Here is a 25046-nt window from a genome sequence, read left to right on the forward strand (position 1 = left end):
AGTAGGGGTAAAAGGGAGGAGGTAGAGGTGCCAGTGAGGATCTATTACCTGGATGATGACGGAATAGGTTCCACAAAAGATTCTGGATAATTGAATGAATACTCTGATGAAGCAGACCATCACTTGAAGCCCGCTGAGGGCGATGAGGATGGAAAATAAAATGATGTTCCACTCCACTACATATGCAGGTTCCAGGCACTGAATCCAAGTGCTAGAATCTGTCAGGAAACTGTCAGAGAGGAGGGAGAAGTCAAGACCCACGGCCAAGTCAACATACTTGTTTGAGGAAGCTTAGTAGTATTTATATGTTTGTGAAAATGACATATGTAGTCACATTGAATGTGAATTGATAGATTAATCATCCAGATGCATCCATTGAACAGATTGTAGGCATAATGCTAAGCTAGACACTTAGTTTATATAACCGTGGTTATATATAACCGTGGTTATATATATAATTGCCCTAGAGGCAATTCCAGTTTGATTCAGAGTCAAGACATATATTGAAGAATTCAACAGCAAGATACAGCAGAATAAATCAATTCCAGGAAGATGAAAACACCCATTCTCTAGGAGTCCAGAAGTTGGCCTGGACTGTTAGGGATAGGGTAAGCTTGCCTAGACTGTAGTCACAGATGCCACAAAATAAAGAGAAATTTGGTTTGAAATTCATAGACTCAACAGTGGTGCTTAACCCAATATTTTTATTATTATTATAGTAACTTATATGCAATCTGAAATTCCCCCTTTTAACCACATTCAGTTATATAATTCAGTGGTGTTTATATGATCACAATATTGTGCTACCATCACCACTATCCATTACCAGAACTTTACGATCAATCCAAATAGAAACTTTGTACAATTTAAGGACTAACTCTCCATTCCTTATCTGCTCCCTGACTCCTGGCAACTCCTATTCCTGACCCTATGAATTTGCTCATCCTAATAATTTCTTATCAGTGAGACCACACAAGATTTGTCCATTAGTGTCTGTTGTATTTCACTCAACATGGTGTTCATCCACATTGTCCCATGTATCGGAACCTCATCCCTTTTGACGTGGGAGTCATATTCCATTGTGTATGCACACCACATCTCGCTCATCCATTCATCACTGGATCGAATACGCCTCAGCATCCCCTGGAGACTTGTTAAAAGTGAGACTGCTGGATGCCACCCAGAGGTTTTGATTGAGAAGGTCTGGGTGAGGCTGGAGAAGCTGCATTTCTAGGAAGTCCCCAGGGGATGCTGATACACTTGCTCAGGGATCCGCGTTCTGACGAGGGCTGCTTTGGGACATAGCTTCTCTGCAGTTGTTAAGAAGATTTAAATAATGAGGTGGGAACCCAGCAGACCAAAAGTCTTCACCGAGGTAATCTAGCATGAGATAGTGAGGGGTGGGGAACAAGCATTAGAACACTGCCTTTAAAGCACCCTGAATCAATCAGACTGACTTTTGCTCACTTCTAGCTTGGCAGCTACCATCAGCACTTCTCCTAAGAGAGCTAAGCTGTCTACATTCAGCTAAATTGAAATGGAGAACTGGTTTCCTGAAAAAAAAAAAGCCCCTAATCAAAAGCAATCAAACCTATTTACAAACCTATTTACAGAACAGTCTTATCTAAATCTCTTGAATCAATAGCAAAGTGGTTTTCCTCAGATCAGCCACAGGCAACCTGAGTTACTCCTAGAGTCTCTGGGTTTCATCCCTGGGGTGAGGGAAACGGTGAAATTTGCATTGTGACCTTGGTCACACCATGACCTCCCTCACTTCTTTTCTTTCCTCTTTCTTTCATTTCTTTCCTGTGCCCTTTCTTTAGCTCTCTTCCCCTCTCTTTCTTTTCCTTCTGTCTATGCTCTGGACACGAGGCCCCCTTGAGAATTTCTTAATGCTACTAATGACCCTGAGACCCCAAGCAGTTAAGAGCAGTGAAAATGGAGTCAGAATGCCTAGGTCTGTGTGATCTTGGGCAAAGAACTTGACCTCTCTTGGCAACAGGGTTAAAATATCAACCCCCAGGGTTATTGTTGCTATTCAGCAAGAGGAATGGAAAAATGCTTTGGAACCTGTAAAGCACAATACAGATGTGATTTTCTCCTAGCATTTCCCTAGGCCCATCTCGTCCCCTCATGCCCCTTACTTAGGGAAGTAAGTAATCCCTCCTGCTGTAATGGTAACTTCTAAATGTAATCTTCAAACTGTAAACCAGCTGGAAATTTTAATAGCAGCCTTTACACGTACCCTTCAATGTGGAAGTAGGCTGTAAGGAGAGCTCTTCCTCTCACAGAGGGCCAATATGTAAATGTAAAGTCTGCAGCACTATGTAAATGCAAAGTTTACACCCAGATTTGAATAAGATTTCCTCTATGGCCACAGACTCCCAGATAGGAATAAAACTTTTCATCTATCTCCCTAGACTGGGAGGTACCTTTCCCAGATGTCACAGAAATGTAAATCCTGGAGGAAATAGGAACTAACTAAGACAAACAACTGAAATTCCCAAGACCTCTGTTCCCTGTTAACTAAGATGATTATCTTTCCTTGTCCCTGACCTCTGTAAAAGCCAAAGGAAAAATCAGAGATTTGGGAGACAGAATTGGGGAAATTCCCCTGTTCTGCAGCCAGTGTAAATAAACCTCTTTGTGTCTCCTCAGCCTTGTTTGCTGTGACTTTTATCGGCCATGCCCAGCATCAAACCAAGATTTGGGGGTGCCCCTTCTGCGGTTTTTGGTACCCCTTAGGGGGCACAACGTCTGAACAATGTGCTGCTGGGTGGATTCCTGAACCCTAAAGTTGTAAGACATTCACAACGTTTAGCTCTGCAGCCAACATGAAAGACTTTTCTCTGAGAGCTAGATGAGAGAGTTTTCTTGCCCTGTGGGTCTATGGCCTCAGTGGTGACCAGGAGAGTAGAACAACAGGTTTGGTGAGTGAAGTGAGGGTGTCTTGTGTGTTGGTTCCGGTTGGGTTTTTAATATTCACCAACACATAAACTCTTTCCAAAGCTGTAACTGGGAGACTGCACTTGGTTCTTTGGGCACTCAGTGGCACATAAAGCCATTGAGACTTGGTCACCTAGTTTTGGCTTTGATTCTTCTTTTCTCTGATCTGTGGTTTGGTTGAATTTTTGGTTTGTGTTTTGTCTTGCCTTGTTTTGTCTCAAAAGTTGTCTGATGAGCATTTAAAAAAAAATGGGAAACAGCACGAGTGAGAAATCTAAGGAAGATAAGGATGATCCTTTAAATTGCATTAATAAGCATTGCGAACAATTTGGATATAAGTGCGTGACAGAAAACAACATGAGACGTTTATATGAAGTCATTTGGCCTCAGTACAAATTAGAGGATGACCATATGTGACCAAGCCAGGGATCAATGGAATATAATGCTGTTTTACAGCTAGATTTATTGTAGAAACCGGGGCCTGGGCTCCCCACCCATATTGAGAGTAAGATGCTACACGTAGCTGCCTGTGTGACCGAGACAAAAGTTAAGGTCAACAAACCTCCTCAGGAAGGAAAAGAATGCACAGATGGTATCATAAACCACTTATCTTCTAAAGCATTAAAACGCCTTGCACCTGATATGTAGATAACAAATCTCCAAACCCCTGTGTCATGAGATTCTGCTGAAACTCTGTTGTTATGCTCTATGGAGTGTCCTTGTCCTAAACCCTTATAAGCTGCCTCTTGCACTCCCACCTTTGTGGTGTGCTGACTTCCCAGTCATCATCAGGACAATCTTCTCCTGTTTGTAAGTTCTAACAAAACTCATGTCTGACCCCATGCCTTGCGTGCTGTTTGGTCTTGGGGCTACATTGAACTGAGCCCTCCAAGAGCTGTCTTGTAACTTTTATTTTTTAAGAGAATGAACAAATGGGATGAAATTCCACACATGCAGTGTTTTATAGCTCTAGCTCAAAACAAAAAACTGCAGAGAAAATGCTTTGTGCATGGCATTTTACCTACCAACTGAGCCCCTAGCCTCTCCTTGAAAGCTCCAGAGATCTCAGCTCCAGAGGAAATAAAGGAGGGCCTCAGCCCCCAGTAAGAAAATGCTAATTAAGATTCCCAGCCTGCAGGTGGTGGAAGGTTTTGAAATTCAGGTGGAGAAATGAGTGGCCAAGATATCTAGGTCCAGGCTTGTGGCTCCCATGCCACTCCTCTTCTGCTAGGGTCTGCCACTTTTGCACTCTCCTTCCCTCTCCACTGAAGCCTAGGACTTTGCCACTCCCTCCTCTTCCTCTCCCTCTGACACCTTGTTGGAAGGCTGAGGACGAGCCTCTCCTGCCTTTGAGCCCCTTTGAAATGGCCTTTCCAGCTCATATCCAGAGTGATGTGAACTCGAAACAGGGTGCTGTCCACCTCTGGAGTGCAAAGGCAGGGACAGTGCCCTCTCTGACAAGTGCCAGCTGGGATAGATAATATGTATGGGCAGACTCCTGTCTCTCCCTCAGACCTATCCAATCGGAAAAGTTGGGTTCCAGTTATCAAGAGGATCCCAGGAAAATGGAAAATTTGTTTAATTTTTGCAAAAATTTATTAGGATTATTTTTTTACACAATTGGGCTGATAATACAAACTTTGTTAAATGTGCTATTAACCTCAGAAGAAAGTAAAATTGTAATTGAAAAAACTCATGATTATGCTGATTCTTTAAGCAGTCATAAAACAGAGAATCCAGTACATGGCCGTGGAAATCTGGCTATTTCACAAGTAAATCCCTATTGGAACCAAATGAACAAGCTGACAGGATAAAATTAGATCACTATAAATAAAGCATGCATAATTGGGACTAACAAATGGAGTGTCTAAACAAAATAACTTAAGGAAAGTCAAAGAAGTTCAAAAGCCAGATGACAATCCATCAAAGTTTTAAAAGTGATTATTCAAGGCTTATCAAAAGTTTCCCAACATAAGCCCAGAAGACCCAATAAACTGGCACAGGGTAAAACAATCCTTTATTTGCCAGAGTGCCCCTGACATCTGTTAGAAATTGCAAAAGCTAGAAGGAGGATCAGGTAAAACAATATTGGAGCTTGTAGAAATTGCCTTTAGAGTTTTTCATGATCAGGAATCTGCCTGTAAAAGGCAGCAGAATCAGCAAGACACTTACCTATCAAACCTCTAAGCTAATCGTCTAGGAGAAATGCTCAACAAGAAATTTGACTACCCTCAAAACCCAAGGGGAAAAAAGCATGACAAAAATACACCACAAAGGGTAAGACCCCCGAGGAACCCTAAGGAAAGCTTTAAATTTCCAACAATGTGCCTACTGTAAGGGGGAAAGGCAATGGGTCTCAGCAGCCCAGCCCCCACAGGGAAAGGCAGTGGGTTTCCAGCAGCCCAGCCCCCACAGGGAAAGGCAGTGGGTCTCAGCAGCCCAGCCCCCACAGGGAAAGGCAGTGGGTCTCAGCAGCCCAGCCCCCACAGGGAAAGGCAGTGGGTTTCCAGCAGCCCAGCCCCCACAGGGAAAGGCAGTGGGTTTCCAGCAGCCCAGCCCCCACAGGGAAAGGCAGTGGGTCTCAGCAGCCCAGCCCCCACAGGGAAAGGCAGTGGGTTTCCAGCAGCCCAGCCCCCACAGGGAAAGGCAGTGGGTTTCCAGCAGCCCAGCCCCCACAGGGAAAGGCAGTGGGTCTCAGCAGCCCAGCCCCCACAGGGAAAGGCAGTGGGTCTCAGCAGCCCAGCCCCCACAGGGAAAGGCAGTGGGTCTCAGCAGCCCAGCCCCCACAGGGAAAGGCAGTGGGTTTCCAGCAGCCCAGCCCCCACAGGGAAAGGCAGTGGGTCTCAGCAGCCCAGCCCCCACAGGGAAAGGCAGTGGGTTTCCAGCAGTTCAGTCCCCACAGCTAGCAAGGCATGAAAATAGTGACCTGGAGTGTTAGGACCCAGGGGCTCCATCCATTCTGAACCTCCAAACTCATTTCAAGGAAGAAATTAGGTGAGAAATTAGTAAATTTCCTGGTAGATAGGAGACTTAATTGTACTTCAAAAGAATCAGTCCTTGTTATGGGCATGTCTGAAGTTGCTAATGGCTAATTCTTGTCACAGCTTCAGCAATGCCAAATTGGAACAGGTCAATTGACTCACATAAATCTTTGCAAGCTTCTCTGCCTCTCTCACCTGGAGAAATGAATTTATTTACAAGTTATGGCTCTATGAGCAGGCCTGAAAACTGCATTGAAAGATCCAAGTAAGCAATAAATTCTTTACAAAGAAGGGTGGTGAAAAATCCTTGAGGTGAGCCAAAGATATATAGAAAGTCATGGTAAGATTGCAGCTGGACGTGATTCTAATGTGTTTAAAACCATGCCCGCTTAGATGAGAAGCAGAGAGAGTATATTGCCACTAATTAAAAGATTTTTAGAATAAAGACTATAACACCAGGAACCCAAGATTACAGACTTGTCTGGGATCTAAGAGCTATAAATCAAATAGTGGAAAATATATCTTACAGTACCTAATTTGTATACTCTCCTCATCAATATTTCTGATGCATCTACTTAGTTTAACTTTAAAAGATGCCTTTTATTGCTGCATCCTAATAAATAAAAACTCTCCATTCAAATAAGAAGAACCTGGCACAGGTATAAAATAACAGTACAGTTGAACTGAATTGCCACAAAGTTTTAAAAGCACTCCAATTCTTTAGACAAATCTTGTCCAGAAATATTCTGAGAGCAAAGCTCCACAAGAGACTTCTTACAGTCTAGACCCTTTGGCAAGCAGCCATGCCAAAGAACAAAAGGGAATTCAGAGGATTCTTAGGTACAGCCTACTACTGTCAACTGTGAATACAAAATTTTTAATTAATAACCAACCCCCTAAATCTGGCAGCTCTGAAGGGAAATAAAGATCCCTTAGAATGGACACAGGAATGCCCAATTGCCTTTCAAAGTTTAAAAGAAAATTAATATCAGCTCTAGCCTTGGGCTTCTTGACTTATGAAAGAATTTGACCTGTCTGCCCATGAAAAGCAGGGCATGGCCTTCAGGTTGCTGGTGCAGCTTTTTGGAAGAAGTATATGGCCAGTGGCTTATTCATCAAAACAGTTTGACACTGTAGCCCAAGGATGGCCTGCTTGTCAGTGGCAGCCACTTGTGAACTCTTACAAGAAGCAGAAGCGTTTGCTTTGAGCTCCCCATTATGTCCTTACTGTATTAGAACAGAAGAGGGGCAGTAGCTATAATGGAGAGGCTAAGTTGCTATCAGGCAGTGCTGCTGACAATCTTAAGTGTCATCCTAAAAACTATAAATGAGCTCAATCCTGCCACCCTTCTCCTAGAAATTAAAAAGGACACTGAACGGACTTGCCAAAACATGATTGCATTCAGCTGTTGGATGAAATCTATTCAAGCAGATGAGGGCTTGAATCCAAGCAGACTTGTGCCACGAGCAAACTCAGACTTAGAAATATTTACTAAAGGTAGTAGTTTCATGGATCAAGGTAAACAGAAAGCAAGATATTCAATAGCAAATACTGTCTCCCCCACTGGGAACATCAGGCAAAGAATAGGGCTAATTGCCCTCTTAAGAGCCCTCCAACTGAGCACAAGGTAGACTCACCTGCCTACACAGACTTAAGGAATGCTTTTGCCATTTTTCATATTCACAGAACAATTTTAAAAGACCATGGTTACAAAAAACTTCAGCCAACAAAAATATAAGACAGATAGATTTAATTTTAAAATGGTTAAAATTTTAATTTAAAAATGGAACTCAAAGAATTAGCCATCCGCAGCAAAGGACATCTATCCCTGGATAATGAAAGTCCTTAGTGAAGGGGACTGGCAAATAGACTTTACGGTAATGCCAAAAGTCCCTGGAAACTTCAAGTCTTTGCTAGTATTCAAAGTGTGGACACCTTTACTAGATGGTTAAAAGCTTCTTTTTCTTTTTATACTAAAAAGGCACAAGAGGTTGTGAAATGGTTACTTCAAGAAATTGTTTCTTAACCTAATGCCCACTTATAAGGGACTGGTAGAGTATTTTATGATGCATCCAAACAAGACAGCCTTACAAAAGAACAAGGAGGCTTCTCAGGTGCTGATATGGAATGATCTGATTTATGTTGCAATATAGGAGAAAAAAGGCATGGAATATTGTGTAAAGTATGCTACCATGTGCAGGAAAAGGATGAAAAGGAAAGGATGAGTCTGCTTCCAAATGTGCACGAAAGAGACTGGTAACAGTGGCTGCTGGGGTGGGGGAACAGGATAACTTGGGACCAAGAGGGAGGGATATATTATTGGATGCTACTTTGTACTTTTTGAATTTTGAATCACATGAATGTTACTTCCAATAAAAAATAAACCAAAAAATGATATAAAAAAAAAAAGAAATTGTTTCTTAATTTGAACTTCTGCTTTCTATTCAAAGCAACAATAGACCAGGTTCCTTCCATAGCAATGATGGTGAAAGGTGTGTGGAGACCCAGGACCTGGGCTACTCCTCCACATTTAGAGTAAATTACTGCATGCAGCTGCTGACATGACCTGCACAGAAATTAAAGGTCAACAGACCTCTTCAGGGAGGAAAAGAATGTACAGATGGTATTGAAAGCCACTTAACTTGTAAAGCACTGAAACTCCTCTCCCCTGATTTGGTTATAAATCTCCAAATCCCTGTGTCATGAGACCCTGCTGAAACTCTGTTTTCATACCCTGTGGAATATCCTTGTCCTAAACACTTATAAGCTGTCCTGTGCACATTCCCGCCCCCTCCACCTACCATCTTTGTGGAGTGCTGACTTCCATTTTCTGCATGATCATCAACAGGAAAAAATCTCCTGTTCACAAGTTCTAATAAAATTCATGTCTTATTTTGTGCCTGATGTGTTTTTTTTCCTTGGGGCTGCAGTGACCCATGCTCTTCAAGAGCTGGGTTGGAACAATTGGCAAGCCAGCCAGGAGATGCAAGAGCTGCTGTCCATAGCAGGTATGAGAACTGGAAAGGGAAAATCCATGTGGGAAATCCCAAACTGACCTGTATTGTCCACTTGGAGAGGAGGTGGCTGCCCTTTTTGAAGAATGGGGACCACTATGAGAGTATTGGATGACCTGAAAACTCTGTTAGAGTTCTTAATTGTTTTGCAACAGATAGCAGGACAACACAATTTTAGCAAAAAGAAAGAAGATTGTCAAATAGCAGCAGCCATAGCATTGTCTGTTAGGAGCCTTTCAGATGGCTACCAAAGCAGAACAAATGGCAAAAGCTACTGAACATTGTTCAGGGGAGGAATTAAATCTAAAAAGAGATATGAACCTTGCCCAGGCAGAAATTAAGGATTCTACAACTGACTGTCAGTGTCGAATGGATGATCAGTTAGAGACTCTGGCATGCAGAGGCCATAAGTTGCCTCAGGCTTGAGTCTGTAGAATGCTAAGTGATCCAGGATGGGATCCAAAAGCCTGGGATTTCATAGATTATTTATCTGATGATGAAGAAGAGGAAAAAGAAGAGGTCTGGGAAACAGAGAATAAAGTAATGCCACCTTCGTATGAAGCGGTTCCAAAAGTTGCCTCTTTCCTACAAGGAATTAGCACTCAATTGTATCATTATCACTTTGTTTTAGATTTAGCTAATGCTTTCTTTAGTATCCCTTTAAATAAGGCCAGTCAACCAGCTTTTGCCTTCACCTGCATAGGAGAATAAAGGACTTTCATTATGCTTCCACAAAGCTATTTACATAGCCCAACCATCAACCATTTGTCTCATGACAAAGGATTTGGCTAAGTGGAAAAATCCCACAGGTGTAACTCTATTTCACTACATTGATGATGTCATGTTAGCCAGTAATTCTATTTCAGAACTAAAAGAAGCCTCAGACTCATTGTTCTCTCACCTTGAGAGTCAGGGATGGGCATTTAAACATGACAAGCTGCAATGCCTTGCTGCTCTGTCAAATTCTTGGGTGTTGTTTGGTTGGGTAAAACAAACAGTATTTCTTCTACAATAGTTGATAATTGTTTCCTTATGCTACATACATCAAAGCAATTAATGGCCTTTCTAGGGCTGCTAGGGTATTGGAGTCCTTTCATTTCCATTTAGCTCAAATATTAAAACCATTGTACATGCTAATTAGAAAAGGCCATATTTGGGAATGGGAAGCCCTCCAGCAGGCTGCTTTTGAAAAAGCAAAAAGGGAAACAGCACAGGCACAAGCACTGGGGGTTGGGGAGTGGGGCACAGATCCAGACCTGCCCTGTGAATCGAATGTAACCAGCACTGATACTGGCTTTGGGTGGAATCTGTATGGAGTGCCTACACAAGCAGACAATAATTGGAAGACCACTCTCACTGGGCAAATAGCCCAATCCTGGGCCATGGATCTCAACATCATGTGGATGTTTCATCTGCCGTAACTCATGCCCACATCAAACCCAACGTTGGGTTTGCACAGACTCGCCATCTTCAGGCACTCTGGAATTTCTTGAACTGTGACCCCTGTGACTTGGACTGCACGGAAAGCTCTGCTGGCCTGGCAGGAAAAGAATCTGCACATGGTATCATAAACCACTAATAAAGCATTAAAACTCTTCTCCCCTGATTTATTGATAACAAATCGTCAACCCCCTGTGTCATGAGACCCTGCTGATAATCCGTTCTTATACCCTGTGGAATATTCTTGTCCTAAAACCCTTATGAGCTGTCCCTGGCATCCCCCACCTTCTCAGAGTGCTGACTTCCATTTTCTGACCACCCGCCATTGGGAAAAGTCTTCTCCTGCTCCCAAGTCCTAATAATTCATGTCTAACTCCCTGCCTGGCATTTTCTTTGGCCTTGCGGCTATGCTGACACATGCCCTTCAGGAATTGGGCTTGAAATACCTTGAATAACAAGGTATTTCAAGACTTCAGCACCGACTGCTGCCTATGTTCTGCTTATGAGCCACAGTCTACAGGAAAAACAGAATGCAGAAATCTGACTTTAAAAGACAGCCTTACCCAAATCTGCTTCAGAACTCATTTAAATAGGACAAATCTCTACCTGCTGCCCTTCTAAGGATAAGAATAGCACCCTAAAGCAGGATATGCTTGAGCCCTTATAAAATGACATTTAGAAGGCCATTTCTAAAAGTTGAATATATAGGTAATATGTATCCCAGTTCAGAATTAGCTACAATTTGATATGCAAAAGTCGTTGAGCATTCTTTTGTTGCTCAGATGTGGCCTCTCTCTCCAGCCAACACAACAAGCAACCTCACCATCCTCCCCCTGTCTGTGTGGGACATGACTCCCAGGGGTGTGGACCTTCCTGGCCACATGGGACAGAAATCCTAGAATGAGCTGAGACTCTGCATCAAGCGATTGAGAAAAACCCTAGAATGAGCTGAGATTTAGCATCAAGGGATTGAGAAAACCTTCTCGACCAAAAGGGGGAAGAGAGAAATGAGACAAAGGTCAATGGCTGAGAGATTCCAGAGTCCAGAGATTATCCTGGAGGTTATTCTTATGCATTAAGTAGAGATCATCTTGTTATTCAAGAAGTAATAGAGAGGCTGGAGGGAACCGCCTGAAAATTTAGAGCTGTGTTCCAGTAGCCATGTTTCTTGAGGATGATTGAATAATGATATAGATGTCACAATGTGACTGTGTGATTGTGAAAACCTTGTGTCTGATGCTCCTTTTATCTACCTTGTCAACAAATGAGTAGAACATATGGAATAAAAATAAATAATGGGGGAACAAATGCTAAAATAAATTTAGTTTGAAATGCTAGTGATCAATGAAAGTGAGGGGTAAGGGGTATGGTAGGTATAATCTTTTTTTTCTTTCCTGTGTTCATTTTATTTCTTTTTCTATTGTCTTTTTATTTCTTTTTCTGAACGAATGCAAATGTTCTAAGAAATGATGAATATGCAACTAAGTGATGATATTGTGAATTACTGATTATGTATGTTGATGTTTTATCTGGTTTGTTAAATTTTTAAATTAATAAATAAAATTTTAAAAAGTCTTTGAGCATTACTTTAACTGAAATTAATAGTTACGTCTCTAATAACCTTACATTCCCTGCAGATGGACACCCTTAGAGATTAAGTCTGGCTTTGTACCTGAAGGACCAGCAACCCCAGGCTCCACAGGTTAAGCCTTATTTAGTATATGCTTGTTACTCATTCTTCTCTTAAGTTTCAGGGAATAAGACCCTAGAATTCACCACACTAGAGTCAAGTTGAAACTATTTCTAGCTAATGGCCGTCCTGTTAGCTGGAAAGCAGCAGTGACAGTAAATCCTTCTGAGTATCCAGAAGATAAGAGTACTTATGAACTTCTGGACAACTTAAAATGTTTGTTTAGGAGGAAATCTTCCTTGTCAGATTGGTTACAATGTTCCTTGTTTTCTATTTTTTCCTTGACTTTAATGTGTTCTATATAATAACCCAGGAAAGTAATCTCTCCTGGAAATAGGCCCATTCACATGCTGATTCTATGAACCAATCTAATTGCTGAATTTGTAGCCAACTGTTTATCTTTAGTGTCTCCAGCTTGCCATCGTGGATATCCCCCTTACAGGGAACAGACTGGGTAACTCTCAAGTCATTAATAATTGAGATGCAAGAGAAATACAGTGTGTTAAGCACCAATATCACCAGAGATAATCTTATCACTGAGTAATAAAATAACCCAACCAGAACGTCATCTTGTTTTTTCTTGCAAAATCACTAATGAAATGATGCTATGTTATTTCTATCAGTTGGACAGAAAAGGCAAAAACTACTGAAAAAAATAAAATTTTTCATTAAAAAATAAAATTGGACATGCTCAACTCTAAGATAAAATCATTTTGCTTGCCCATAAGATATGGGGTAGTGAGTCAGAGGCTCCACTTTGTTGGGAAGAGAAAAATAATTTCCTGTTACACATCTCTTACTTAATAAGTAAAATAAGACAGTTAGCCCCTGAAAATTGTAAACAAACCATCACTTTATTAGCTAGTAATTGGTATAGAACTGACTGGAATCTGAGATCTGAAATATATTGTCACTCTTAACAGACTCCAATAAATCTGATAATCATATAGCTTCAATATTGATTACATTTTTAAGCTAAAAATGTAATTGCCAAGGGTGCATGGGTGGTCCAGTCGTAGAATGCTCGCCTTCCATGCAGGAGACCCGGGTTCGATTCCTCAACCAATCACCTCCCCCCACCAAAAAATGCAATTGCCAAAGTAAATGCATTAAATGACAGCTATAGCAGTATAGCTCTAGTAAATGCAGAAATGGCTTTAATGCACAAAGCAGTACATAGAATGGCCCTAGATATGTTCACTGCTTCACAAGGACAAACATGTGTCATAGTCAAAACAGAATGCTCCACCTATATTCTTGCTGAATCTGGTAACAGCTCTTCTCTCCTATGTCATCTAAATGATCACATTCAAGGTATAACTACTCCAGTGAATAATTCTAATTTCTCTTGATCTATTCAGTTGGCTAGCCTTCAGGAATAGGGTCATAGTATGGACTCTTTCTCAACTGTGCTTGTAATCTTACTGATCATTGTACCTATTCTTGTTCTAGTTAAATGTCTTTTGTCTCTATGTACTGAAATTATAACTCAAACATGTATGAAACCCTTTTCATCTTCCAGAACTATTGCCAAGAGCAATCCATTTACCCCCATCTGCCCTGAAGGAAATCAACCATATCTGCAAGTTGAGTCAGAGATTTCACTAACAACCCTCTAAGTCCCCATTCAGCCGGAAGCAGCCAGAATGAATGATGGCCAAATTCCCAAGATTGGAAATAGATATTGTGTTAAGGGGGAAATTGTAACAGTAACCTTTAAAATGTAATCTTAAAACTGTAAGCAAGTTGGAAATTGTAATAGTAACCTTTAAATGTAACCTTCAATGCTGGAAGCAGGCTGTGAGGAGAGCTTAGTCTCACAAAGGAGCAATATGTAAATGAAAACTCGGCACCCAGATTTGAATAAGCTTTCATCTATGGTCCCAGACCTCCCAGATATGAATAAAGTTTTTCGTCTATCTCCCTAGACAGGGAGGCACCTTTCCCAGATGTCACGGGATGTTCATCTTGAATGAAGTAAGAAATAACCAAGATAAACTACTGAAATTCTCTAGACCTCTGTTACCTGTTAACTAAGATAATTATCTCTTTGTCTTTGACTTGCATAAAAGCCAATTGAAAAATCACAGATTTGGGAGACAGATTTTGGAAAATTCTCCTGTTCTCCAGCCCAAATAAATAGACTTCTTTTTTCTCCTTAGCTCTATTCAGTGTGACTTTTATTTGCTGTGCCCAGCGATGAACCCAGATTTGGGGTTTGTCCTTGGGCTGGTTTGAAATTGTTATATACCGCAGAAAAGCCATGTTCTTTTAATCCTAATCCAGTTTCGAGGGAACAGACCCACCATAGGGTGGGACCTCTTGATTAGATTATTTCCATGGAGACGTAACCCTGCCCATTCAAGCTAGCACTTAATTAGTTTACTGGAGTCCTTAAAAGAGCTCATGGAGCGGGTGGGGCAGCGGGGTGGGGTTGGGAGAGAGAGAGAGAGACAGTTCAGAACTGACACTGAGAGCAGAGAGATGAAAGAAAGACACAGATGTTTGGAAATGCAGACAGAAATATCCTGAATGATAAGCAAGGACTCAGAAATAGCAAGAACCTGGAGAGAACGAAAGGAAGCTAAGAGATGAAATCCAAAGTTTGTCCTGGAGAAGTTAAGTGAGGACTCACAGACGGTTAGAGAGAAAGCTCCTAGAATCAGAAGCTGAAAGCATTGCAACCCTAGAGAAAGGACCTCCAATGCCAGCCATGTGCCTTCCCAGCTGACAGGTATCCTGTCTGCCTCCTGCCTTTCCTGCAAGAAGGTATCCTCTTTTTGGTGCCTTAATTTGGACATTTTCATGGACTTAAAGTTGTAACTTGTAACTTAATAAATCCCCTTTATAAAAGCCAATTCATTTCTAGTATATTGCATTATGACAGCTTTAGCAAACTGAAACAGTCCCCTGCTCAGCTCCTTACTCTAGATTGTTCCTATTATACGCTCTGCCGAGATCATTCAGTACTTTAAAACAAGTTGACTGGCAGAGTTTCTACTTTTCTCCCTATGGTACTATTTATTCATCTTGAAACTATGGAGAATCATAAGTGCACTAGCAGGGCCTAGGAGGAACAGGGGAGCTTTCCCTGACATGAATTCTTTCCCTGCCTCCACACACAGCTCTATTGTGACATTTACTGCATCATATTGTAATTCTGTCTAAGTCCATGACTGTATCTTAGTTATAGCTGTTTTACCTTGTCTATGTATGTGCTTCCTCATTGGACTCTGTGTTCTGAGAGCATGGATGTACTTTAATGATCTCTGAATGGTGAGGTCTATGGCTTAAGGCAGTATTCCATCATATTATAAAGATCAACAAATGTTGAATGAATAACTGATTTAGTGTCCACGCCAGTCACTGCCCCAGGGGCTGGATCTGCCGGCCACCTGCCAGGTAGAGAACCTCATGTAGCATAAAGGTACATGCAGGGTAATGCTATTAATAATAAAATCTGACATGTTCTGAGAGTTTAATCTCATTATGCATCACTCACATTTAATTTTCAACTCCATGAAGTAAGCATGATTGTGATTCCCAATTTACAGAGACTGGAAGATATGCAGATACTTATCTAAGATCAGACAGCTTATAAGTAAGAGATGGGAGATGCAGGGTTGAGTCTCATCTATAAGCTTCTACAGCTCATAGGACCTGCTCCAAGGACCAGGCCCACCCAAAGGCTTCCATCTCAGCAGCATGTTCTGCCAGGTCTGTGTGTGTTCCTAGAGGCAGGCACCTTATGTAATTTATCTTTGATTTTCTAGCCCCTAACCCAAGGCCTAGACAAATAAGTGCTAAACAAATATTTACTGAATAAATGCACAAAAGAATGATTGATATGCTCAAATTCACCATTAAACACCTGCTCCGTTTTGAATTTGCCAAACTTTGGAAACTTCTCCAGAAGACTCAGAGACTTAGCTACCTTATATTCATGGCCTCGAAACAATGTTTTTACTTCCAAACATTTGTATATCCGTGGAAATAGGTGGAATCAAACGTCGAAGGTAGCTTTGAAGGAGTAACAGAGAGGCACGAGGCAGCCTGAGATTCATGAACCCGAGGGGAGGCTACTTTGGTGTGGAAGCATGAGAAACTTCAAGGACTGATTACACAAAAGCTTCATGCATTTGGCATCCATCTCAACATCATGGTTCTCTCTCCTGAGTGTGCTATCTCCCTCTTGTGCTCAGGAAAGTCTGAGGTTATTGATCTGTGGGAGAGCTCTGCTCACTAGGAGGTCACACCCCGCAGTGTCTTGTGGAACCTTCAAAATGAAGGCAGCTACGTGCACAGAAGCAGTTCTGCACGTCTAGGAGAGCATGAGACCTCAAACAGGTGTGAGCCTTGAACAATAGAGCTACCCCTGGGGATTTGAAAAGAAAATGCAATTCCCTAGTGAATGGCACAAAGAGTTGCTTCCTCATTTCTTTCCATTAGAATATGAGCGCAGGACAAATAGAGAGAGAATCAATGGGCCCTTCGCAAGTCTCTGTCTAGGCCCTCTACAGGACTGGTCACCTGATAAACTCAGCATAAGGCTAGTGTGCGTATTACGTGCTCCAGGATTGGATCCCTTGACATCTGGCTGAACTACCAACCGACATGCTACTTAACCTCCTGGCTTCTTTCGCAAACTTCCACACCTAGTCATGCCCCTGGATGTTAGACCGTATACCGCTGTTTGCCCTACCTGTTCTGTCTCTCTATTGGCCCTGCTGGTCTAACCCTCAGTGTCACCATCCAAGGAACCAGTGATGGTTCCCCAGCCAAGCCCCTTCACATCTGTAACAGGCCAGATGTCCAGCCTGTCCACAAAACAGAGTTGCTAGAACCACTCAGATCTCAGGCTTCAGTAACTGCCAGACCACAATAGCCATGGAGTGCTGTACGGAAGGATGCGAGAGACACTTCTTTCATTTAGAAATCTCCATGAGAACCTCAAAGATAGGACATGGCCTTAAAACCTGGAAAAAAAAGGTGTAAAGAAAGATCTGTGAAGAATAATCTAATGGAAAATTCTGCACATTGAATCCCAAGTTGATCATGGAAATGGCCATAAGCATGAGGCCAGGTATTTCTGACTTCCTGACCTCTTTGGCTTGGGGAATTATTCCTTACCTTCCTGCAGTGCTTTCAAAGGCATACTCCCAGCCATTGACGGTGCGGCAGTATGGGCCTTGGACAAGGCCCAAGGCAGATATGACCAAGCAGTATCCAGAGAAAGCAATTCCAAGGGCAGAAAAGATCATTGACAGCAACATCTAAATTAAACACAGAAGGATGTTAGTGCCATCCAACAAGACAAGGGGTATTGTGGATGAACTGTCAGATAATTCATGGAAGAATTATCCGTACATTCTTCTACTCACACAAGTCTGCTATAGACTATCTGATACTAAATGTCAATATAAAGAAGGAAAAATTTAATCTGAACCCATCTGGATTCAAAACTAAGTTTTTAAATGACTTTTTCTTTGAAATCATGTAGAGAAAACAGGGCAATTTACTAAATTTCTTCTTTTTTTCTGGAATTTTGATATCATCAAAATAGCATCAGTAATAAGCATTTCTTACATAAACAAAGAAAGGATATGATCTATCAGTTTATAGCTCTTTATTTATTGAAAACCTGGTATTTTCTAGGTAAGGCTGGTTTTCTAAGAATTATAATCCATAAACCCTGCTTTTCTCTTGGGAAGGTCCTATTTGGATATCTTAATATATAGTCATACAGGAGGAAATGTAAGGTGTTGGCCTATATATTTATATACATATTCAAATGAGCATGAGATTGATGGCCAGGGGAATTTTTTATTTAAGTAAAGAGAAAGTACAATGTTCAGAGGCAGATGATGCAAGCAGAGTTGTGAGATAGTAAATAGATTCATCTGATCTAAAAGGGGATTCATAGAGAGGGACAGAGAGGAGAAGCTTATGAATATGAGACTGACATGGTATTAGTGCTGGGGAAACAGAGGTGATAGGGCACATTCTAGCCTATGAGGAACTTTTGAGTGGAGGAAAGTGCAGCTTTAAAGATTGGGGTCAGGGAAGGCTTTGGCCATCAGCTGAAGAAGGCTGAACTTTATCTTTTAGGGCAAGGGGCTCTTATCCCTACAACTGTTTATTACAAAAATAATTAAAATCTGTTGAAAATATATATCCTTTCCCTAGACTCACCTATTGTTACTATTTTGCCATAATAGGGAAGGATGGAAATTTAAGAGCCCATCACTTGCCTGTTGAGCACAGGCTTAGGAAGTTTGGGTGTATTATTCCCCCCAATTCTAAGTTTTTGATGTTCCAATTTTTTAAATGCACATTGCAAAGACACAACAACATGGATGAATCCAGAAATCATTAGGCACAGTGAAAGAAGCCAGATCCAAAAAACCCCAAATACTGTACAATTCTATTTCTATAAAACACAAACTAATCTATCATGACGACAAAAACGGACCAAAGAGTCATCTTTTGGGGGTGATAGTGATGGTGGTATTTAACCATCAGAACTCACAAAATTGTAAACTTTTAATGGATGTCATTTATTGTATGCATGAGTCATCAATAAAGTTGATAAGGAAAAAAATATACTCACAGAAATCCAGTTAGGGAAAGGTAGCATTATTTCCTAATTTCCTGTGTCTTTAAATCCTGAATTCTGAAAGAGCATTTGCAGAACAATGGTGAAGAAAAGACAGTGAACAAAATGGAAGACAACCTTTGGGTTCTGAACTGATGGGATCAAAGGGGGGGAAAGATATTGTCAGTATTTTAGTATTTCTGAGTGAGAGGACAGAAAGCTGGAGCCCACACAATAATCCTCAAAAAAGCGCTGTTCTTACCATGTATTTTTTGCTGCAGTTTTCACTCTGGCAACATTTATACTTGTCATTCTCCAGTACTAGAAGAACTGCTGCTACTATAAGCATCTGTAAGAGGGAAGATATAACATGACAGAAAAGGAACATTAATTTATATTCTGACTCACAGTGAGAGCGCAGTGTTTCCAAGCATAGACTCTGGGCTCATGTAGACCCGGGTTTGAATCCCAGCTCTACTACTTTCTAGCTGTGTGACCTTGAGAGTCTTCCCCTATAAAATGGTTCACCTCATTGGATTGTTGTGAAATCATGAAGGTAAAATTTGAGCACAGAACTTGGTCCTAGTAAGTGACTGATAAATGTTAAGTATTATCATCATATTTATCAATGATCAAAAGCTAATGATTAAGGAGGAATAAACAGTATGAGCATGGCAAAACCATCCCAGGTAGCAAAATCTGCATTTCTCACTGGCTTAGTTATAGAAAACAATGGAAAAATCACTGCCAGGAGCTTGCCAGCCTCCCTCCATTTATTGCCTTCTGGAAATGGAGGTGAGAGGCACAGATTCTGAAACTACACCTCTTACTTCAAATAAATCAAGTTCAATTTCCCCATGCATTCCAACCATCTCAGGTTCAGATTTTTCAGTGTATTTTGTCTATATTAAGCAAGAAACGTGGAAAATTCAGTGCATTCTACTTCACTTTCTTAGCGTCTTAGGCAAACGGCCCAAACTCTAGGAAGAAAATGGATTTATTTCCTATTATAACTCTTGGTTTCGGAAGGTATGGACCATGAATTCCTGATGGCAAATTCTCTGTTTATCTTCTACCCTCACTGTTCAGTACTGAATCCCTTAACTGACTTTGCTGGTATTTTACTGTTTGTAGTCACCCTTTCCAGCTTCCAAAATTCCTCCAGCCTTAGTTTATTTATTTATCCACTTAATTATTTGTCTATAATCCTCTCCTTTCTCCTAATATGTAACTTGATCCAGTTACAATAATATTTTTTCAAGAATTCCTAGTCAATAATAACAACAAAAAAAGAGAACAGGCTCTTTTCCCAGTTTTAAATTTTACACAGAATAAAAACAAAAGAGTACTCTATCCCCCTCCTTCCAATACGATTACTTGTCACAGATTTTAATAGAGAACTAGCTAACTTTATTTATGACTTACAACGCCTCCATTTATTAATTACCGTTACATATTGTGGGGAAAAAATGAAGTGTATGGCTGACGTTCAGTGACCAGCTTCACTGCAATATTGGTAAAATAATTAGTCCTGGACTTCGGAGTCCTGCTGTCCTAGTGTCACCTGCATTGAGGGAGAAACGGCCTTCTTCCTAGTTTTAAAATATAACTGCAACACAGAGGACTCAAGAATAATGGAGGAAAATTGTCTGTAATTCCACCAGCCTCTTATGTTTTCACATATTTATTTCTGGTATTTTCTCACAGATATATATTTTTACATAGTTGCAATCCCCTATAAATTACCCACGATTTTGCATTTGTATCTTTTTTACTGTCACCTAACACTAAATAATATGCATTTTTCCATGTCATTAACACCCTCAGCATTATAATTCTCATCACTGTATAAAGTGAATATACCACAAATGAGCTGGCCACTTCTGTCCTGGGAATACTTCTACTAGTTATTTACTATTATAAATAATGCTGCCACAAACACTGAGTATATAACTTTCTTCTTGTTTTGGATTGTTTCCTTAGGATGAATTCTCAGATTTAGGCTTCCTTAGTCAAAAGACACAGGCATTTTCCTGGATCTTGATATGTTGTCCTAAACTGTTCTTCGGAAGGTTTGTGTTTCTTTACAGTGCCACCAACAAAACTGCTATGTGCCCACCACAGCGCAATTTCAATAGCATTGGGTTTCAGTATTTTAAAGTCCGTTAATTTAATTTGTAAAAATGAATAGCTAAAGGAAAACTGCCTATCAACATAGCCACTCAAATAGCATAATAATAATCTCTCTTACACATACCCAAAGATGTAGAGATGGATTATAATGAATTTTCTTTTACATTCTTGGTGATAAGGAAAGCTTATAGTTCACAATACACTGTTTTTAGATATAAAATGATGAGGAAAAGTGTCTTTTCCTCTGCATTGTCAACGTGATTTACTATTAGCTTGTCTATTTTTAAAGAGTACAAAGTCATCAGGAAAACATTCATGGATTCTTACCAAGGATAATTCAATTTAGTCCGCAGAAACACCCTCCATTATTAGGGGTGTAATGTAGGACCATTTACTGCCGACATGGCCCATTTTTCAATGAGAATTTATTACCTCAATTGCCACTGGCTACTGATTGCTTATAGAGCTCTGATTGTATTTAATCCCCAGAATTACCCAACAAAGTAAACACCATTACTTGCATATTTCATATAAAAAAACTGGGGCTAAAAGATTCTGAGTAACTGCTTAAAGTCCTTGTAGCACAAATGACAGAGTTTAGATCTGAATGCAACTTTGTCTGAATCCCCGAGGCTGCTTTTTCACGCTGTCCAAATGCCCCCCAGTACAGCGAAATTGAGTGTGGGTAGAAAATCTGTTCTGGAAAAGAGCAGCACCACTGACGATTAAATCGCTCAAACTGACACACAGGTGCGTGATACACAAACTTTCATCAGGGCCAATCTCCTGCATCGCTGAAGCTACACAAACACACAGCTTACCGAACACAAATCTATTTTCCAAGGTCCAGCAGACACTCTGGCCCCCTCACCCACCCTTCAAATCCCCAACCTAGGGTTAGTAGAGTGATCATCCCATTATCTTTTTTTATTTTTATTTTTTGACCAAGAACAAGACCATTCCTAGTAAGATTCCCCCTTATGCGATCCCCAGTCTCCAAACTCACACTTACCATGACACCTGAGAAACAGATTCCTTCAAAATACCATACGTAGTTGGTAAGTTTACTGCTGGTTGCATAGAAAGTTTGCCCATTTGGGAAATACAATAATATATTAACAATTATACTCCAAATTGCGAGCGGAATCAGCAGACAACTTAAGCAGCTTCCACACTTTCGAGACCCCATTTTGCAGAGTTTAAAACCTGGAGGAGATTTCAAAGCATAGAATTACATAAAGCCTCTTCCTTTTCCGTTTTACCTGTCTTTTTTTTTTTTTTCTTTTTGAGATTACCTGGCACTTTCTGGGTCAGAGCCCTTTACTTCCTATTCCTGCGGTGCGGAGGGCTCACATATCCCTGCAGCCGGACAGCGTCCAGGGTAAAAGAGCGGTTTACTGTTCCGAGAACAATAGACGATGATCAGCTGCTGAAGAGCTGAACTGGGCTTCATCCTGTGCCAAAGGAATGTGGTGTTTTTCACTGCTTTTTGAAATAAGTCATTTTCCTCTAGATTAGAGCTGTAAAGACTTAACCTTGAATTTGTTGTAAGCAGGAAATTGGGGAGGCGAAGTGGAATGGAGTCTGGCAAATTTCATCCCACGACAGGGGACAGAACAGTTAAAGAGGTAGTAGTGATCAAGGGAGCTCATCATAGAATACGGCACGCTTATTAAAGTAACCTGAACCTTATGCCCTCTTTAAAGCTCTTTCATTCGATATTCTATATTGTGTGCTTAGGAGTCAACAAGCGTTGTTGAAGCTGCAGACGGCACCAAAAGGACTAAGAAAAGGACTTTTGGGTGAGAAAAACAAGACATCACAGTTGGTGAATTGATTGTTAAAAGACCTTGAGAATCTTCCATCCAAGAATTCACTTCTACTATCTTCTTAACCCTCACTACCTCCCTGAAGAACATCAGGCGCAAGTTCCTATCTGTCTTACTGTTAAGGAAAAGGAGGTAGAGAAGCTCGGTAATGTGGTCAAGACTTTGTGAGAAATGAGTTGGAAACAAGGAGTAAAACATTCTGCCTTCCCAATTATTGCCCTAATTATTGTTATTGCCTCTAATTATGATGCCAGGAGGCCAGGGTGGAGAGTGGGAAGGAGTCTTGGTAACAAACACAAGGAAGATGATATAGATGACGTGGTTAAGAGCTCCAGGTTGGCTGACCTGGCCGGAATTCCATTCTCACCCTCTCCACTGGTACCCCCAGGACCCTGCTTGACTTTGGACCAATGACTTAACTTTCTTAAGCTTCGACCTCCTAAACTGAGAAGGAGGGATTAAAAATAACACCTTCCCCAGAAGGATAGTGTGAGGATTAAATGAGATTGTAGTGCCAAGCAGTGTCAGCGGCATATAGAGATAGCTGGCATTATATGGAAGCAATCATTAATAATAAAAGGAGCAGTTATAGGAACATAACTGTCAAGTTAGTGTGGGGATCAGAAATAGTCAAGTCTGTTCATTTCCTCCCTTCTGTACCCAAAGCCCAATGGTCCCTCATGAACTCTTAAAATCTTGACTCCACAGAAGTATTAATATATTCTTGTCCTCCCCAGGAAGTGTTAATACTACTTAAAATATGTACCTTTAATTCAGAAGAGTAAAATTTATTATTATATAAATAGTTTTTAATTCTACTAAAAAGAAAAAGATTTTTGGAGCCACTTTTTTTTTTTTATTTTTTTTAATTTTTTTTATTAATTAAAAAAATTAACTAACACAACAATAGAAATCAATCCATTCTACATATGCAATCAGTAATTCTTAATATCATCACATAGGTGTATGGTCATCATTTCTCAGTACATATGCATCGATTTAGAGAAAGAAATAGCACTACAACAGAAAAAGAAATAAAGTGATAACACAGAGAGAAAACACAAATAAGAATAAAAAGTACAAAAATATATACGAGAAAAAAAACAAAACAAACAAACAAAAAACTATAGATCGGATGCAGCTTCATTCAGCGTTCCAAGATAATTACATTACAATTAGGCAGTATTGTGCTGACCATTTTTTTTTTTTTTAGACGTCATACCATTCTACATATGCAATCAGTAATTCTTAACATCATCACATAGATGCATGATCATCGTTTCTTAGTACATTTGCATCGGTTTAGAAGAACTAGCATTATAACAGAAAAAGATATAGAATGTTAATATAGAGAAAAAAAATAAAAGTAATAATAATAAGAACAAAACAAACAAAACAAAACCAAACAAAAACCTATAGCTCGGATGCAGCTTCGTTCAGTATTTTAACATGATTACTTTACAATTAGGTATTATTGTGCTGTCCATTTTCGAGTTTTTGTATCTAGTCCTATTGCACCGTCTGTATTCCATCAGCTCCGATTACCCATTATCTTACCCTGTTTCTAACTCCTGCTGAACTCTGTTACCTATGACATATTCCAAGTTTATTCTCGAGTGTCGATTCACATCAGTGGGACCATACAGTATTTGTCTTTTAGCTTTTGGCTAGACTCACTCAGCATAATGTTTTCTAGGTCCATCCATGTTATTACATGCTTCATAAGTTTATCCTGTCTTAACGCTGCATAATATTCCATCGTACGTATATACCACAGTTTGTTTAGCCACTCGTCTGTTGATGGACATTTTGGCTGTTTCCATCTCTTTGCAATTGTAAATAACGCTGCTATAAACATTGGTGTGCAAATGTCTGTTTGAGTTTTTGCCCTTAATTCCTTTGAGTAGATTCCCAGCAATGGTATTGCTGGATCGTATGGCAATTCTATATTCAGCTTTTTGAGGAACCGCCAAACTGCCTTCCACGGTGGTTGCACCATTTGACATTCCCACCAACAGTGGATAAGTGTGCCTCTTTCTCCGCATCCTCTCCAGCACTTGTCATTTTCTGTTTTGTTGATAATGGCCATTCTGGTGGGTGTGAGATGATATCTCATTGTGGTTTTGATTTGCATTTCTCTAATGGCCAGTGACATTGAGCATCTCTTCATGTGTCTTTTGGCCATTTGTATTTCCTCCTCTGAGAGGTGTCTATTCAAGTCTTTTTCCCATTTTGTAATTGGGTTGGCTATCTTTTTGTTGTTGAGTTGAACAATCTCATTATAAATTCTGGATACTAGACCTTTATCTGATATGTCGTTTCCAAATATTGATTCCCATTGTGTAGGCTGTCTTTCTACTTTCTTGATGAAGTTCTTTGATGCACAAAAGTGTTTAATTTTGAGGAGTTCCCATTTA

At 40.4% G+C, this 25046-nt stretch overlaps 1 protein-coding gene across 2 annotated transcripts in view; it reads right to left on the reverse strand.

Moving 5' to 3' along the window:
* The window catches only part of TM4SF18 (transmembrane 4 L six family member 18), a 38049-nt gene extending 15607 nt beyond the window's left edge, over nucleotides 1–22442 (reverse strand). For both annotated transcript variants that reach the window (XM_077160753.1, XM_077160754.1), the window contains exons 1-5: nucleotides 22096–22442; nucleotides 21813–22006; nucleotides 18930–19016; nucleotides 17203–17345; nucleotides 49–229 (exon numbers count right to left, since the gene is read on the reverse strand). In XM_077160753.1, coding sequence (XP_077016868.1) covers nucleotides 49–229; nucleotides 17203–17345; nucleotides 18930–19016; nucleotides 21813–21989 — 588 coding nt within the window. In that variant the 5' untranslated portion in view covers nucleotides 21990–22006; nucleotides 22096–22442. The remainder of the gene's footprint in view (nucleotides 1–48; nucleotides 230–17202; nucleotides 17346–18929; nucleotides 19017–21812; nucleotides 22007–22095) is intronic.
* Between the last annotated feature and the right edge of the window lie 2604 nt (nucleotides 22443–25046).

The sequence above is a fragment of the Tamandua tetradactyla genome, chromosome 5 (assembly GCF_023851605.1).
Source record: "Tamandua tetradactyla isolate mTamTet1 chromosome 5, mTamTet1.pri, whole genome shotgun sequence".
In the NCBI taxonomy this organism is placed as follows: domain Eukaryota; kingdom Metazoa; phylum Chordata; class Mammalia; order Pilosa; family Myrmecophagidae; genus Tamandua; species Tamandua tetradactyla.